The 19,010-nt window shown below is 36.5% G+C and overlaps 1 protein-coding gene across 6 annotated transcripts in view; it reads left to right on the top strand.

Annotated features, from left to right (window-relative positions):
• GABRG2 (gamma-aminobutyric acid type A receptor subunit gamma2) overlaps window positions 1-19,010 on the top strand; it is a 64,729-nt gene that overhangs the window by 17,683 nt on the left and 28,036 nt on the right. For 5 of the 6 annotated variants that reach the window (XM_034066755.1, XM_034066751.1, XM_034066753.1 and 2 more), the window contains exons 1-4: window positions 8,413-8,471; window positions 9,434-9,654; window positions 12,197-12,279; window positions 12,974-13,111. In XM_034066755.1, the coding sequence (XP_033922646.1) occupies window positions 8,430-8,471; window positions 9,434-9,654; window positions 12,197-12,279; window positions 12,974-13,111 (484 nt within the window). In that variant the 5' untranslated portion in view covers window positions 8,413-8,429. Of the gene's footprint in view, window positions 1-6,650; window positions 6,800-8,403; window positions 8,472-9,433; window positions 9,655-12,196; window positions 12,280-12,973; window positions 13,112-19,010 lie in introns of those variants that run through there. The other variant, XM_005144966.3, reaches the window with a different exon arrangement.

The following is a 19,010-nucleotide window of genomic DNA, read 5'->3' as shown; positions in this document are numbered from 1 at the left end:
ATATTTTAACTATAACTTCAAAGGGCTAAAATTCATGATGAGATAAGGTGCAGTAACTAATGTTAAGTGTATGCCTTAGGGAAGACATTAAATGACAAAAATAAACCAGCCAGCTATAATTAACAGTTTTATAGCAACTAATACAAAAGCATCATTGCTATGCAGTATTTTAGAGGTCTAGGAAAGAGATTTAAGAATTGGACTGCTTCCCTCAAAATGGCTGATAAGCCCCAGTGAGGATATTGTGAGTTGCTGAATGACTAGAAGGCAGCTTGTAAAATCCACAGCATGATACTTAGGTGCTGCATTGCCAGGTATCATCTCATTCATTGGAAAGCACTGCAAATGTTCACAGGAATCCGGCTGGCCTTTAAATATCAATGTAGACACAGTTTTCAGAAATGACTGCTTGATTGCAGGCAATCTAGGGACTTCATGTACCGTAAAGATGACTGAAAAGTCATCTGTGTACTCATCTGTGCTACTCTAGTGATTTCTGGGTCTTGAATACCCATTTTGAGACTTGTGTGCTCAGTTCTTTCTTCACCTTTGTGTTTCAGCTGTAGAGATTTATTTTTGAGAACTGTAGTATTATTTTAAGAGTTATTTTCTCATACATTTCAGTTGCTCTGTGACTTAGGAATGACAGAAAAACTCAGCTTTGTTTTGATTTTAAGCAGTGATCATTTCATGACAAGATTTTAAGTACTTTACACTATTTGAATAGTTCATGGAACGATAGCTGTAGAAGTAGCATTTGCATAGGAAATTAACATATCTTCCATAGGCAACCTACCTAAAATCCAACCTACCCAAACCATTAAGTAGAGGTAACTACGTAGAGGTAACTACTATTTTATTGCCCCTTGCAAACTTCCTCAGCCTCCCTTGCTACGTGACTATTGCAAGTGTCCAAAACTCAGCTAATACTTCCTGGTTGTCAAGCCTGAAACAAGCTTTTTCTGGGAACACTGTGAATCCAGTACCTGAGGCTTTTCTGCTACAAAGCTCCGTCCAGGCACCAGAATTGCAGTCTCAATAGTACCAGAGCTCCAGGTGGAGGGAGCAGGTTAAGAAGACACTTGCTCTTTGCCCAAATCTCTCAGCATAATCTCCATTTCCTTTTACAGAGCTTCTCATAAGTGACTGATCCCCTCTTTTCCCTCCCAAGTATTGTAATGGACATTTAGTAGTAAAGGAGAAAATAGGTACAATTTTTTTCTGGTAAAGATAGAAGAATGGTCCTGGGCACAACCTTGGGATTTAAAGAATGAGAATGAACAGAACAGAAACATGAACAGAGGAACAGAATACAGCATTCAGCTTTGTGAAAACATTTCTATTTCAACTGAGATAGCTTTACTTAAAATATGACTGGCAGTCAACAAGAGAGAATATAGACACAGCTAGATTTCCAGACTCTGTAGTCTCCTACAAATACGCTATTCTCTACATACTCATATGTCATATCTGCATACAGCATCACTGTATCCATAGTGGGAACTTGGAATACGTTCTTCCCTCACAGTGACCATATTATTGCAATGAATTATGTATGACCTATATATTAAGGTAATTTTTTATGCACATCAGAGAATTAACTTAGTTTGATTATTCATTAATTTAAACAGTGTTGTCAGGTAAAATAGCAAGCTTTGTTTCAGTCCTTCACTGAGATGTTGAAAACACTGATGCTGTAAGTTTAAGACTCACTCTGTGTGTAAGTAGTTTACTAAATCTTTGCTGTAGGCTCTGTAGCTTCTTTTGCCTACTGGACATAAAAGATGAAATTAGTCAGATTTTTTTTTGACAAATAAGCTGAAGTTTTTAATTAGCAGTAAATTAATTAGTTGTTGGCTGTACAGGACTGCTGCAAGTCTTTTCCTTGGGCACTTTGTGCCTCCTCTTGTTCTGCTTGTAAAAAGCAGTGCAATAGCAGGCAGATTCCAGCAGGGATAATTGACTCTTTTGTGAAGTTTCTTCATAGAACACTTGGAAATAGTTAAAATTGATCTACTATATTTAGAGAAGTTAAAGGGCAAAGCCACAGCAGGTACAAATTAGCATATTTTATTGAAAGTCACTGGAATTATAGGGATTTTGGCCAGCTAAATATATGACCTCACATGTAAATGTTGGAAGACTGAGCAGTGATGGCAGGTTTTTGCATCAGAGAATACCATTTTCCTTCTACTACCTGTAATAAGTTGTGAAAAAAATATATTCCTGTGAATTAGGAAACATTTACCTTCTTTCAAAGGGATATACTTTGTGAGTTATTGCTCACTAATGAAATAAGATGTGCCCAATCTGTCCCTTAGTTTAAACTGCAAAATTATTGCTGCTGTCTGTGATTTTAAATAATGTATAGTGTACCTTTACCAACTTATGGTAGTACCTTTCCACGAAAACCTATGTATAATTCTTCTGGAAGTTACATCAGAGTGTCTCTCATATAAAGTTGTCATGGAACAGCAGAGATGATCAGAAGTTATAATGCTGACTTTATGTCTGCATTTAACTGAAACACAGTTGTTTTGAAGTGGATAATCCAACCCTTAATGTAAAATAGCTAAACACCATTAATGTAATTATTTGTTAAATTTTACTAAACTCGAGATTATTTTTACATAGGTATCAAATTTAGTTCCATGGGAATAAAAGCAAAAAGAAATCCTAACAAATCTATTAAAAAGAGAAATGGATTCCCAGCCTGTAATCTGCACTTTCATGGGTTTGGTCTGCTAATAGGATAGTGTAACAACACATTAGCAAGACCTTTATCTAATCAGCTGTGCTATGTCTTCTGGACAAGGTTCAGAAAGGAAGATGGGAAAAAAGTATTTCCCTAATGCATAAATGAGTTCTCAGCAGAGATATCCTCTGGGACTGACTGAGGAGTATATATGTTACACTATTTCACAGTATTTCCAGTATAGAAACAAAGTCTTTAGACCTAAGGATAAAAGAGGCTACGCTAACTAAATAGGGCATCATTTCCTTAATTCTTTATCCCTTGATTGGAGAAACCAGTTCTACCTCTACCCCTGCCCACAGAGGTTACACTTGTTCCATGAATGATTAAATGTTGCTCGCATGATATTGCAAAGAACTTTCAGATGTACTAGCAAAACACTTTCAGATGTCCTAGCACAGCACTGGGTAACCTAGTTCTTAACATTTACATTGTGGACTCAAGTTACACCTTCCCAGTGAGCACTCAAAAGAACTGTATAAACATTACAAATCAAGTAACAACTTCTTTAATGCAGAATTAGTATGTGTATTTTATAGTGAGAAAGATAAGAAACACGAGTTACAAACAGAGTAAAAATCGCACTGGCAGAACAAGGTTGTTATGCAGCTGTAGGGTGAGTTACCAGTTCATAGATATTTGCACATTTTTATTAAAAAAAATAAAATATGACTCATTTTTGTGCTGTTACCCTCACAAATATTCCTTTCTGATCTAAATTAACAAATGCTTATTAGCATGTAGTGATTTCTGCCCTCTAGCTGCTTTATGAAGATGCATTTCTAGCAATGACACATACAAAGAACCCCCCCGAATGTTCGGCACATGAAAGGTTATATACATAAGTAATTACAATCACAGCCACCTTACAGGCTTAGCTGGCAAACTGAGTAGGGGTTGGACCAGATGACCTCCAAAAGCACCTTCTAACTTTAATTACTCTACAACTTCAAGCTTCAGCTGGGGGTTCTGACCTTCCTGAACCCTCTCTTTTCCAAACAGGGAAACTGTATTTATGTAGAGCAGTCTTGCACACATCTTGTGATAGCATTAAATGTCAGAAGTGGAAATATCTCAAACTATCAGTGTCTGAAACATTAACGTTCAAAAAATTATGCTGCAATCTGCAAATAGGTTGTATACTTATATTGCTAGATCTGAAAACTTCTAGCAGTCATAATAAAAACAGATTTCAATATGCATTTGAGTATAATCCAGGCTTTATCAAATTTGTTCTGGGCATTAAAAGCACTTGCAAAATTTAGGCCATACAATCAGAAGAACTGATCTGAAAGTCTCAAGTAGATGAAAAAGGCTTTGTCATTGTAATTTTCATTAGTATTAATGGCATTGCACAGCTAAAGCCCTGCTCATCTGGATAGGGAAGTGCTTCTGATTGTTCGAGCTGGTATGCAGTTTTACACAGACAATTGGATACCCATGCTAACTTATGATCCACTTGGAATTCAGATAAAAGCTGGAACTCAGTGGCCTTTTTCCCTCATCACTTTGGCTATGTTTCCTCTCCTCTCTCTCACACTGATATAGAGCATTTGATGGTTTTTGAGATTTGGAGTGCTAAAATGGCTTGAAATGGCAGATGAACAGACAAATAGCTATTTCTTTCCTACAAATAATTACCAAGAGAAAAAGGAAGTTTTAGTGATTGTGGGGCTGCTATGCTATAAGGTTGTTCTAGATTTGAGACAAGTCCTAGGCAAACACGCTTTTTCATCTTTTAACCTTGCACTGTCCATTACACCAGGCTCTAAGTAGCTGTCTGGCTTTTGAAGCTTTCTCATCACATTAATATTCAGGAACACATTGCCTTTGTGAAACAATATATTTGATTTACTTGTTCTTTTCCATTCATAAAAATTATTCTTTTTGGAAAATGTTTAATTGGTTATAAAACAGGAGTATGGCTTTTTATACATTAAGTTAGATTTTTTCGCTCACTTTGCATAGACTGAAAACATAATCTAGAGCCTTCTGTTCACAAAGGCTTTATTTAGAAGGATTTCCTTTCCTTCAGGAGGAGAACCTTGCTTCAGTTATGTTCCTTTGAATTACAATTAGAACTTTGAACTCCAGACAGCTGGATAAACAAATTTCCCTACCAATTTAATTATCCTGGCCTGCTTGTAGTACCAGCAGAATACTACAAAGCACATTGCCAATTAAAACGCCGCTTTTGATTGCCAGTAAAGCACTACAGTTTCAGGCCTGTGTAGCCAGAGGGAGGAGGTTGGGTTGCCTATTCTTGATCTGGGAAGCTGAAGCTCCCAGCTGCACATTGCTGGCACGGGTGGGTGAGGTGGTGCCTGAAGGCTGCAGGCAGCGGCATTCAGTATATGCAATGAAAGCATAGAGAGCCTAGCTTCACTAGCAGCTTCCCAGCTTAACTCCATGCAATATAATGCAAGACTGGCACTCTCACTCATACTATACATTCCTAGTTGCTGCAACCATATGTGCAGTCTCAGGCTGCTTCAAATTTCACTGTACTTTCAGCACCTCCTGGGAAGCAGAATCGTATACAGAGAGGCACAGACGTGTTGTGGCTCTTTCCTGTTAGGCTTTTCCTATGTGCCCACAGGGAAGAAAGATTCTAAAGCCTCTTTCATAGTTAAGTTGTATTTGTGCAGTTGGCTTACAGCTCCCAAATGCCCACCAAAAGCCTTCAGGCCATCTGCTCTAGGTAGCTATAAGCAGGATGCAGCACTTTAGGGAGGGGATGGGAAAGACCTCAGCTGAGCAGAGATCCATGTGAACAGAATGGCTCCATGAGACTCTGGGACCAGTTATCCCCTTACTATTGTGCCCATGACCATGGTCAGCTGTGTCTGCTTTCAATCTTGTGTGGCAAGCACAAGTTCCAGCCCCCATGAGAACTGACTTCTCTGTGTCCTCTCTCAATTTCATAAAGATTCTGGCTGGAACAGGTAAATACCTGTATTTTCTGCTTTTGACACAAACTCCACCCAGCAGCTTAAGACATTTGTAGTATCATTAATACTTTTCATATCCAACAGTGTTCAAACTTTGCCACAGAAGCAGGTCAGGAAAGAAGGGCACTGGCATATTATACAAAAAACTTAGAGTTGCCTAGCACCATTCAGCTGATAACCACTGACATTCTGAAATGAAAATATCTAATGATGTCATATTCTAAAGTAGTTTCTATTTTCTCCTCTAGAAAAGAAAATGTCCATTAAGACTAGTCCACATATTTCTGATTCTTAACTTGCTCTTTCTACTGTGCTAAGCAGGTTGAATTACACTAGAACTGCTGTCACACTGCTCAATAGCAGAAAAGAAAACCCCGGCAGACAGTGAAAATGAATACCATTGGCAAAAATTTGTGCTGAACTTTCCAAATGCACAATAAACTCAAGTTCATCAGAGTGAAGAAAAGCTGTGTGACAGTTTGTTGCAATGAATCTAATTATTGGTCTTGTCAGTAATGTGTTGTATCAAATCATTCTCTCAAAGAGAAGTAATGCAACAGCACTGTATATATGTCATATATGTCATATTTTGCTGGAGAGTTGCATAAGCAAAGTGACAATTAGATTTGTTTCATAACAAGTCCCACCTGAGTCAGTGAGAGAAAAAATAGGCATACAAAAGGTAATAAACACGAAGTTCCTTCAAATAGACAGAATATGATCTGAACTGTACTAAAAGGAAATGTTGCTAAAGTGAACTGTAACCTCAGCTGTTATGTGACATCTTTACTGTGAGTTTGTCTCCTTTTATAATACAGGCAATCCTTCAGTATTTTATGTGGTCCTATTAAAACCTGATATGTGTGTATTGTCTCCAAAGAGAGTTGTGTACAAATTCATACTTTTCAAGGGTTCCCATTTCTTCATTTTTATTTCTTTAACAGTTCCACCCAAAAGGGAGATGATGATTATGAAGATTACACTTCAAATAAGACTTGGGTTTTGACTCCCAAGGTCCATGAGAGTGATGTCACTCTTATTTTAAATGGCTTGCTGGAAGGATATGACAACAAGTTGAGGCCTGATATAGGAGGTATGTTTGGTTTCTTTTTAGACCACTTTTAAATAATCAGTGACAAGAAAGAAATTTCACCCTGTGTTTGCTACAAAGGAAGCAGAATCCATTCACAGTAGTTATGAAAACAAATTACAATGTGATAAGACATCAGCGGTATGAAAAGTAGCCATGATTTTGGAAGCTGATGTAAATTAATACTGCTAAATCTATCCTGAGACCTTCTAATAAGACTGTTGTGATTTGCTGAATCAGGCTGCTTGTAACAATGCACCTTCATAGAAGTTCAGAATTTAACTTTTGGGGAAAGAAAAAGCAAGTCTTCATCTTCTTTGTATATCTAATGAGGGTGTTAGAAAATCACGAATAATATACGGAAAGGAAGGCCAAATGAGCCTGATACTTCCATGCTGTGAGGGGCACAGACATAGCCCCTAAAAGCAGCAGATCTGTACTGTTTGATGCTGCATGAGACCTTATTTGCACAGCAGGGCAAGAAGTGACTATAGAATGGGGCACAGATGAATAGGTTCACAGAAGAAAACTGCTGTCAAGTAAGGCCAACCTCCCTAGATTTCCACCACAGTCAATATAAGTTTATAGCCCAAGCTTAGGCTCTTAACAGAGGTCTTATTTGACAGAATCACCTTTTTGTAGGAATCTTCCTCTCCACTCATTACTGAGGCAGCTCAAAGTAATAAATCTCCCTGAGTTGCTGCAAGTCAGCTTGAGAAGGCCCCATGTGTGCACAGAACAGGCAGAAAATACCTCTGTAGAAAAGGATACAGGAGTAATCAGATTATACAGAAAAGCAACGAGAATTCATGGATGAGGCAGGCAGAGGAAAGCAAGGGAAGCAGAGAGCAACAAGGTCAATGAAGGAAGCAGTTTCTAACAAATTTGTAGAGGCTTATTAACTACAGTATTTTTCACAGTGAGGGATAACGTGAATATTTAACCTTCAATGTATGCATATAGTGTAAATTAGCAGAGGAACTTGTCTTATTCTCCCTATCCAAGATTTTAGAGAATAAAAAGGAATTCTGCATTCATAAAAGAATCTGAGAAAAAAAACAATGATGTTTATGTCAAGGTGTATAAGAATAATAACAAAATAAACTAATCTAACAACAGTTCTTTCTTCCTGTTTCAGAGCCTTGAGTGTTACTTTTTGCTTTGAGCTCATGAAATTGTTGCTTATCTACAGCTATCTCTGCAGACACCAGCAATTATGTCGTGTGTGGCATTATAATGTGAAATGAGTGATGCATGAGATGCTAAAAAAAACAAGTTTGCTTATGTTGATGGTGTTTTGTCAGCGGTGTTTCTGTGACCTAACACAAAATACACATACTCTCAGTTAGATACAATGCACTCAAAAATTACAACACTGGTTTCAGCATTGGTTCTTAAGTAAATGAATTTGTTCAGATAGAATAAACCATCTAAGAATTTGTCTCAAAGTGTTTCTAACTAATTTCAAACCGGAGACATCACTGTACATTTAAATGTGAGGCAACATACAAGAGCAGTACTATAGCAGATTTCTGCTTGTGTTTGACTTTCATGTAGTTTATTTTGACCTTCACTGGTGTTACTGATTCTTCTTGTTTCTCTTACAGTTAAACCGACAGTAATTCACACTGACATGTACGTCAATAGCATTGGGCCAGTGAATGCTATCAATATGGTAGGTAAATGATTGCCAGTTTTCCTACAATGTTCACTTTGTTACAAAGCCTCCATCATTTTTGACATTACAAAGCTTCTATTAGTTTTAACATCGTGCTATACCTATGTTATTTTAAAAATCTCATTATTATTATGGATGTGAGGACTGTATGAGATATGAATTTCTACAAGACAAGGAAACTAAGCTCTATGCTGAAAAAATGTAATAAATACATTTTTAACATATCCTCACACTTTTATGTGACAGCTTAACTCCTGTAAAACTGAGCTTCCAGATTGCTACAAAATAAGGAAAACCATTTACCAGTGATATTAGCACTCCTGAAATAAAAAGAAAAAAGCACCAACAGATAAAAAGAAAAGCCTAGATCCTCTTCTCTCCTCTTTCCAAAGTTCCAACAAAAATGCAATTATATCTTCGTACAGGTGAGGGAAAGTGGTCTAGCCTTAGCACAATGCCTGCTTCATTCTTGTTGGGGTTATGTGTAGAAATAAACCTCAGATTGCTCTTTTCCATTCTACAACTACATTTGCAGCTCTGGCTACCCAGTGGTGCCAGGGAAAGTGAGGCTTGACCACTTCTGATACTAACTGGGGGCACAGGCAATGAAGGCAGCAAAGTAAGCTCAATTTTTTCTTTTCCTAGATCCAAGGGAATAAATAATTGTCCTCTGACCTGATCAGGTATGAGTTGAGGTGGGGGGACATAGAATCAGAAAGGTGCATATACTACCAAATTACATCTTAGGTCCACCTATCAGTGGGAAAATAACATGATGACTTGATTTTAAATAATAACCATTGGTAAACCACGCCCTCAAAAATTGACCAAAAAATATTACCAGTTCTAGAATCATCTTAGTTCATACTTTTTTCATATGAAATTAAGGAATGCATATCAGGAGTTATGTGAAATGCTGAGAGCTATGTTTTCATCAGTATTTCTGGTTAACACAACAGGAATATACAATTGATATATTTTTCGCCCAAACGTGGTATGACAGACGTCTGAAGTTCAACAGCACAATAAAAGTGCTCAGATTAAACAGCAACATGGTTGGGAAGATCTGGATACCGGATACATTTTTCCGAAATTCCAAGAAAGCTGATGCTCATTGGATAACAACTCCTAATAGGATGCTCAGGATCTGGAATGATGGCAGAGTGCTGTACACATTGAGGTATTTATACCTGACTTTAATTTCAGTTTCTCTAGGGAAAGTCAAAGAGAAAGTCATTTGAATTTGGGTCATTTAACATTAACCCTGGTGAGTTTTTTTCATATTTACTTATACACACAATCCTGAAAAATGGAAATATTTAGAAGATATTATTGCCATGCAATTTATTTTATATTGGTAAAGAGTTTTATTTCTTCCTATAGTTTGTACTGTCTTACTCCACAATAGTCATGCTCCTATGCTAAAATGAATATAAGCATTATTATAGTAATTCATCTTTCAGGTATGTTTTACTGTTTGCCACTGGATTAACCCATACTGCCTTTTATCTTTTTACTGGGCTAAACCGATGAATTCAAAATATCCTTGACTTCAGTAAACAGTTTAAAAGGAATTATTATATACATCAAAAGTTTCTTATTCTGAATTACAATTTAGCTACATGAAGCTCCACCCTGCCAGAGCATTTAATTCCTCAATTATTTTATGAATAAGAACTATAATTTCAGCATTGGTCATTTAAGGTTTCATCCAAAACCGACATATATACCCTCTCCCACTAAAATCTTCATGAATCTGAACTAGATAGGCTCATGTGTGGATTCCTCAGTCACATGTACAACTTTCCTTTTGAGACAGATTGCCTTTAAAAACTATCTTTTCAATTATGAAGTTATGCATATGCCTACATTTAAGTGTAACATATGCAATATATAACAACTCAAATATCATATTCCCAATGACCACAAGATACTTCCTAAATGTGAAAATCCTAAGTGAGTTTTTTACTTTTTCTGACATGTAATACAGTATTTAGAACTATGTAAAATGTAGGTAAGAACAGCATTTGTTCAAGAGAATTGATAATTCTAAATCACAGTACAGAACTGAAGCTGTGAGACATAAGGCCATCTGACTTCCAGACTGCATTTTTTCTACTGTTTTTTCCACTTTTGCTGCACTGGGTGCCAAGAATTAAGTTTTGAGGAAAAGTATACCCATCATAATTTTAATGAACAGATCTGAAGCTTTGGTTAAGACAACCTTTTATTGCTGCAACTGTCTGAATTACAAAAACGAGTTTTATTTCATAGTTATTTTAGATTCATTACACATTGCATCTCCAGAAGAGATAAGAGAACTATTTGATTTGAAAACCAGTGCAAATCAAAGTCAGTCTGATAAAGAAGATCCTACGTCTGCTTTTGAAATGTTAGATTTGGACATAGCTACACTACTGTTTCTTTGAATTTCATTACCTTTCTCTTCAACCCCCTCAGTTTCTCTCATTAGAAAAAAATATATCAGACGGAAACGGTTATCTGTTATTAATACATACTTAGTTCTAGTGAGTCAGGCAAGCACCAGTAAGGATTCAACCTGGATTAATCCAGAAGTCAGATTTGATAGTATCAGCAGAGATCTAGGATTCTGTCCTGGACAGAAAAGGGCTCTAGAAGAGCTGGTTGATTTTTTTCAATCATTCCCCCCGAAGCTCAAGAACAATCCATCCTGACCAGAAGGAAATGAAGCAAAGTTAGCAGATGTGGAAAGAAAATGTAGAGGTGGAAGCAGGGACAGGGTGACCCAGGAAGAAAACAGAACTGCTGACCAAGCACTGAGGGACAGGGTTAGAGAAGCCAAAATTCATCTGGAGTCAAATCTGACCTGGGGATCCTGGTGGACATTTGCTCCAAGCCAACAAAATTGGGTTTTTTTTTCTCCTTTACCTTTTCCCCTCTCTCATCCCACGTCTTCCATCCTTTCCAAAGTGCAAGTACCATGCAGATCATGGCAGGGCTGGAGCTATGTACAGTCTAGCAACAATTAAGGGAGTGAATGAAAAATGCTAGACTTTTTAGGTGGCCCATGAAGGGATACTATCTCATCTAATTTTGGATTTCTAAAAGTACATATCTCTACTTGATCACGTACACCACCTGAGTTATCATGGAGGTGCTCCTGATATTCAGTGGAGAGAAACACTTCCCGGTACCTTCTTCTTCTGATTTAAATATCTTATTTTGGAATGAAATTAAGTACATCCTCAGAGCACCTTTCCACTAGCTGTCAATGTAGTCTAGATGGCTGTCTTGGATGCAGATGTCTAAATTTAGACTCTCATCCATCATTTCTAAAATAGAATTTTTATCACGTAAGATACATTTCCCTGGTACATTATGGCATGTTGTGACACAGAGATTTGTCACTGCTTGTGAGATGACCTGTATATTTACTTATGGATTTGTTAGTCATGAGTAATGCTGCTATTTGAGATGAATAGGAACAGAACTTTAGTACCTTATTCTAATACACAGTCCAAAAAGTAGATTATTAGGGCCTATGTAACAAAAATCAAACACTGCTTATCAGTAATCATGATGTTTTCCTGGACTTGGAATATCCAAATTAATATATATCTATCAATGGTTTATTTTTGCTTTAAATGTATTGTTTTGCATCTTGTTTTGCTTGCCACAATGCAGCTTTCACGACAAACTTCGCAAGTGCATTCTGTATATCCTGATCTCTTTCTCCTCAGGCTGACAATTGATGCTGAGTGTCAGCTACAGTTACACAACTTCCCAATGGATGCCCATTCCTGCCCCTTGGAATTTTCAAGCTGTAAGTAACATGTTTAGAAATATACCTTATTTTACCCACTGTGAACAACTTATTATAAATTTATATTATTTATATTTACATACTAGGAGTCAGTGAGAATTATGTTCTTAACTAGACATAGACCAATGGTTTTCGGTTTTATTTTGACCTTATTTTCAAGTGTATGTATCATATATGTTCACAAATACAACTGACGAAAGCTACATAGAAAATTATATAATTTCTGGACCACATGTGATTCATTTATGATAGTAACTTAGCATAACAGTAAAAATATTTAGTATCAGAATCAGTCTCATGGCCTGTGGTTTTCTTTCTTCATATGAGTGTTTTACTATTGCAATAGTTTGAGTCAAAAGTTTGACATTTTTCAAACAGGTCAAGGTATGAATTCCTGACCCAGCTGCAGACTTTTTGGCCATAATTGAAGGATGGGCAAAATTGCATCTTACTAGGTCCACAAAAGTAGAAAAGATTATCTCAAGCGCTATTTTGATTTATATATAAATAAAATAGTAGTGCCTTTTAATGTTACATTTTAAGTAACTCGAGAAAAACATATCTATAATTTACTTGCAATAAGCTTCTCTAGCTTTTTCCAGAATTGGAAAGTAGTGTTTTTACTCCCCAAAGTGCACCATAACCCTAGCAATGACTATAAACCAAAGCATTCTGTATTTTCCATTGCAATAAGATGGCTACCCAAGGGAAGAGATCATTTACCAATGGAAGCGCAGCTCTGTGGAGGTGGGGGACACCAGATCCTGGAGGCTTTACCAGTTCTCCTTTACAGGATTAAGAAATACAACTGAGGTGGTGAAAACTACTTCAGGTAAGACAACTGATCTGCTTATGTTTAAATTAATTTTGGATTTCATTAACAGAAAGAAAAAAGAGATTTAGAAGTTTATGAGTTAACATTATCACTTCACTGAACAATTATAGGCTTTTTAATACCTATGGAACCATCCAGGTTTAGTATTTCTGAAGAACACTACCCAGGAAGAAAAATAAGTTGTTTACTGTCCATTCTTGTCCCCCAAGTAATACCTAAAACTGTCAGAAGAAAGCTACTACTACAAGGTGTGTGTAGGCAAGGGAACTTCCTTTCCTGTTTCAGTGTAGAAAACAACACAGCTGAGCCACTAAATGAGAACGTGATACTGATTTGAATATTTTACAACCCCCTTCCAGCTTCTAGTTGCAGAAAGTAGGTCTGCACAGAAATAAAATACAAAGTCCCAACCTCTTTACTACAGCAGCTCCAAGTTTATTTTGTTCCTCAAAACAGGGCACATTCAACTCTCATTAAAGAGAGCAGCCTTACAAATCACTCTCAGACGATTTTCCTGCATACTTCTGTCTCCTTGGAAACAAGTAATGGGATTTAAATCGATAAATGAGCAAGTACTCAACATTTAATAAAAATAGTGATTTTTAACACTACTAACTAAGCAGGGAAATACATACTTCTAGACATATATATTGTTTTATCTCTCAGTGGAAAGAAAATCAGTGCATATGAGAAAGGATGCAAAGAGGAAATACTAATATTGTATGTGCATGATATACCTTGTCTTTGGCTTCTCCCTTTCAAAAACATCAGTGAAATGAAAGCAGTTTTCTTTTCTGATTGCTTTTGATTTTTACGTTATTTTCTTTTTCTGGTATATATATATTGATTTAAATTCAGACATCTGTGTTAATTCAGACTTAAGCAATATCTTAAGAAATATCAAGAAATATCCCCATCCATTTTATTTCCAAAAGGTCAGCACTATTCTATTCAAAAGGAAAGTGAGATATACTACAGTGGAGAGAAACATGTGAATTACACAGGGGTGCAAACAAAAGGGTTGAGAATGAATTCAAGTTCCAGCTCCGGAATCACAGGATATTAAGCAAAAATGACATGTCTAGTCTTAGGAGAAGGGCAAAAATGGAATGAAGCCTCCCAGCTGTAGCCACATTTGCCTTATGGCAACTTCTGCCATTTTAGCTGAGGAAGATATTTAGTCAGTTGCTCAAAAAAGCATTTGACCTTTTTCATTTTCCCTGGAAAAAAAAAATAAAGGTGCAAAAGAGAAGAGAGCAGTGTGTGTGCGAGCTGTAACTGCTAATAACTGTCGTTACACATGGCTTGGTGGAATTGCTCTTAAAGCAGAAATATAAACAGCGATATATCTCACCTCAGACTGCCCCTGAATAGGCAAAGCACAAAAGGCAGCAGTGTGCCCTAGTGTGGCCAAAGGTCTCAATGTGCTCAGGTTGAAAACTAACTTTATTTCAGCCTTAATTCAAGTTTCTTTTATTTGCTTTTTTTCTTTTCTTTTCTGCTTAAGCCATTCTCCAACAAACTTTCTTCTTTTTGGGCTGAAGGTAGAAAGCAATAAAATCTTAACATACTACAAGCTACAGATCCACTGATTCAGGACAGTTTGCACTGGTGAACCAAAAGCACACACTGGGAAATAAACAGTAAAACACAGAAAGTAAAAATATACTTTCCCATGCAAAGAAAACCTTTTCTTATTTCAGCCATTCAAGTTCCCAGTGCTCACCTGGAGTATTACCATTATGTTGCATCATTAGTTTTTAATCTGATGACACAAACCAACCCTTTTAATTTGCCTTAAGAAAAAGTAACTAGCAACTAGCATGCACTTTGAAGCAGCAAAGAGTCACTCCAACCATCATTAGATTCCTAAGAAATGCTTGTGAAAGCTACTCAGCTTCCTGAGCTGCTTTCAAAGACATGCTGAGTATACAACCTTGGGGAAATGTCTTGTGTATACATTTCTTTGACTGCAGTTATCTTATGTTTGATTCCCCTTGCTCCTTTTGTTTTTATGACCATACGTATGCAGAAAATTGGATTTGATTTTTATTTAGGTGCAGTATCTGAATAATTAGAAAGTGGGGAAAAAACAACCACAACAAAATAGGGATTCTCACAAATCTGGTCTGTCTACTACAAATATTTTGCTAAAGCTGGCAGAGCCTAAAGAGTGTTTATTGTTCTACTTAAGTGCCTTATTAGCATGCTGAGAACTGCATTAAGTCCACTATTCCTCAGCCAGACCCATACTCTACCTATTATTACTCTCTTACATGTACACATTTTCAACAGTTTCCCAAAAGGAAAGAAAAAAGTTCCAAGCTTACAAATTCATTAGCAACTGATGTGACGCCTGAGTGCACAAGTTAAATGTTTGAATGCCTATATTGCTATTGAGACTTCACGCAACTAATTGCAGTGCTGTGTATAATAGGATTTAGGTACCAATAAATGACTAAATGCCAGTGAGCCAAGGTACAGTGGAGGAGGCAATGGGAAGATTCACAAGATGTTGGAAAGAGGACTATACTTCCAAAAGTCTTCCCCAAAAGTAAATTTAGATGACAACAGAAAACAGAGAAACCTAAACACAAGAAAGGGGAATTAGAGAATATGAGATTGAACAGCTACAGACAGAGCTTGAGAATAGTGTTAAGTCATTTGAAACTGGAGTTAACTTTTCATATATTCATTTAATCCATTTCAAAAATTCTTGTTTTCAGCTTCATGCCCTCCAGTGACTAACATATACTAGTCTTTGAGAGCTATGCTTACTTCGTGATTGGAGGAGAGAAGAGAATCAGGAAGCATGGCTGAGATTTAGTTATTACAATCTCTGTTACCTTTTTTCCTGTCATGCCATAGCATGAGAATATTAAAGTACATTTGAGATCTGGGCTGAGTTATGGGCAGAGAATGACAAGGACTGTTTGAGTGTAAGCTTCATAAGATTTGAGGAACTTGCTGAAGTAACTACTTTTATCTGCTGCTCTTCCCTTATTATTTATTATTAAGTATGTCTCTAATCTCTGCTCAAACAGTCCATACCAGTCATTTATTAAGAAGCTACTAATTCTCTTGTGTGACCTTTCTGCTCTTAGTAAAAGGCCCCATCCACTGAATGATAGTGAGGTTCTCAAATAAAAGAGGGATGAATTAATGGCATATTCTAGAGATTTTTTGCCAGCTCCTAAAATTTGGATGGATGCTGCTATGAGTAGTCTTTGTAAAAAAAACTATCAGATTTACAAAATCCCACTGGATTAGTAGTTAATGCCTAGCCAAGACATGTTGTACTTTGGGAACAGGAAAATATGAAAAATCCAAAATTTTTAATTAGTTACTTCAAATAAAGAGGAAAAGATTGTAGGAAGCAAGAGCACAAATATAAACAGATCATCAGTTGTGTAAAAAATTCTGGGGACTGTAGTAGTCCATAAGTACCCATGGACAGAGAATGTGATACTGTTGCAAAACACCCCAAACAAACCCAAATCCAACTTTTCTGGGATGCATTAATCAGTGTTGTGTGTAAATTAGGGAGAAAAATCCACTGTCCTACTCTGAAAATCTGATGTCAAATGGTTTATTAAAGAAGTTCACTTTTAAGGGCAACATTTTAAGAAAGACAGAGGAGTGCAGGAGAGTATAATAAGTAAAGGGTTTAGAAAACGTTCCCTATGAAAACATTTGGAAGCATGGAACCAGTCTGGAAGAAAATATAATTGGTGATTATTAAAGAATTAAAACAAACACCCTGGGTTTAAACCATAAAAATAATCAGCACTGCCACATAATATTTAGGGAGACTGCAGAAACCTTGAAGTCAAATTTCTTATTAAATCATACCTCAGATCAGGAGTAAAGGACTACCTTTGATCTTGAAACTCTGTCCATCAAGAAGTTCCCATGAATTTCACAAAATTACTGCACAGACTGCATTTTTACTCCCTATTCCACTGTTTTTGCATGTATATAGTACCATACTATGCAAACCATTTTGTGAACGTGTAATTATTCAGGACAGATGGAGCTTCTGATATTCCCAGTTCATTTTTTTAACTGGGTAGTTCCATTTTTAGACATGACATTGCCTATTTCTTATTCACACAGCCTGTCCTGAATTTTTAATTAGCTACAAAGGCACTATAAAACTAATCAATAAATAACTATTCAACAAGCTACATAGGATCCATGCAACTAGTAAGCCAATATCTGTAAATTCCTTTTTATTTTCTTCCTGTTCTGTGTTTTATGGAGCTAATCGGAACTGTGCAGCAGAGATTGTATTGCTCATAACTGATAAATAGTGTCAAATTGGCAATTAAATATTTATGTTCCTGTGCATCTAGTAAATCACATAAATAGATCCAGGTCTGGTTTCTGCAGGAAAATGTGATCAAAGCTACTGTTTTGTGGAGGCGGATGTATTCGCAGACTTCTATGTGTTAATGCTGTATTGTAACTAACTGGACTGTTGGAAGGTGTGCAGTCCCCCGAGGTTCCATAATGCTCAAAAGCCTCAGAAATCTTCTCCCTATGCTTCTCTATTAAGTCAAAGCATGATGTGACAGGTGCCACTATATTTAAAGATCTGTGTTGGGAAATAGGCCTGACATTAAAAAATGGCCACAGGCAGATTGCCAGTGTGACTAGAAATCCCTGACATCCTCATACACAGCTCTAGGTGCTAGCATGAGCTGATTATAGCCTATGGCATTGTTAGGGAGTTCCCCCTGAGAATTGAAAACTTTCCCTGTCCGAAGATTTTAATCTAGTGAATAGGTACATAACAGTACTAGTACCAGCATTTTGCTTTTGGCAAAATTTAAACATACTTTGTATCCACTATGAAGAGGAGCAAATGATGACATAAACTTTAAGTCAGAAAGCCCAGCCTAGTATTAAATTATTCTGCGTATTGTCTTCACAGTTTACAAGAGAACTTATCTCAATATTCTTGTTTTTTTGTAAAGCTATATTAAATTATTACCTTAAACAAACTTGCTAAAAGAATACTGTCTCTGTAGGATTGTGAAACATTTAAGCAGTAGGCAAACACAATGAACTGAAAGGCCTATTTTTATGTTTGCTGTTTCAAAAGAAATTCTCAGCTCTCAGCAAACACCTTAAGATAACCTTAAAATATCTGAACAGCTATACTTTAAAATATCACTCTCAACATAAACATTCTTGTCACCTGTCCAGAAAGAGAGCATTAGGGAGTAATTTTGCTTATAAATTATTCTTTCACCCCCTTTTAAACTCTCCATTATTTTAACTCACATAAGTCAGAGTTTAACATTACTGTATCCAACACACCATTATTTGAAAGAAAATACAGGAGGGCTTAGTTATTTAAGTTTCATATACTACCATTATGCAGGCTCACAATTCTGTAAGCAATAGAAGAATTTTTGTTATGGTTGTAGTTTACAATAGTTTGATATTGCTGTCAGGGAATACAACCAGGCTAAGGTAACTTACTCGTGCATTTTTTGAAGGATAATGAATAAAACACATTTATGGAATATGAATAACAATATTTTCTCAACCCAGATATGAATATCTGTGCAATCATTCATCAAACCATAACAATGCAAGTTTGCTAAAATTGTAACTGTTGAAAAGTTTGTTCACTGAAAATAATTAGTCTGCATTTCAGGATTATGTCTTTAAAGAGTAAAGTTGTAGTACAATTCTGTCCCTCCCATACCTATTGTATACTCTACGCTTTCTCATCCAAGTTGGTTAATTGTGTGGCAAATGCATCTTTATAGATGAATTCACATGACTGCATAAATGAACTAAATCAGCAAGCAGGCTTTTTGGTTCCACCCTGTCATGCAGACATCCAAGATCTACAAAAGTACGTACATGTTTCCAGAACTGC

Source organism: Melopsittacus undulatus, chromosome 10 (assembly GCF_012275295.1).
Source record: "Melopsittacus undulatus isolate bMelUnd1 chromosome 10, bMelUnd1.mat.Z, whole genome shotgun sequence".
NCBI classification, from domain to species: domain Eukaryota; kingdom Metazoa; phylum Chordata; class Aves; order Psittaciformes; family Psittaculidae; genus Melopsittacus; species Melopsittacus undulatus.
The sequence above is the reverse complement of the archived record's forward strand: the minus strand, read 5'-3'. Positions and strand labels throughout refer to the sequence as shown.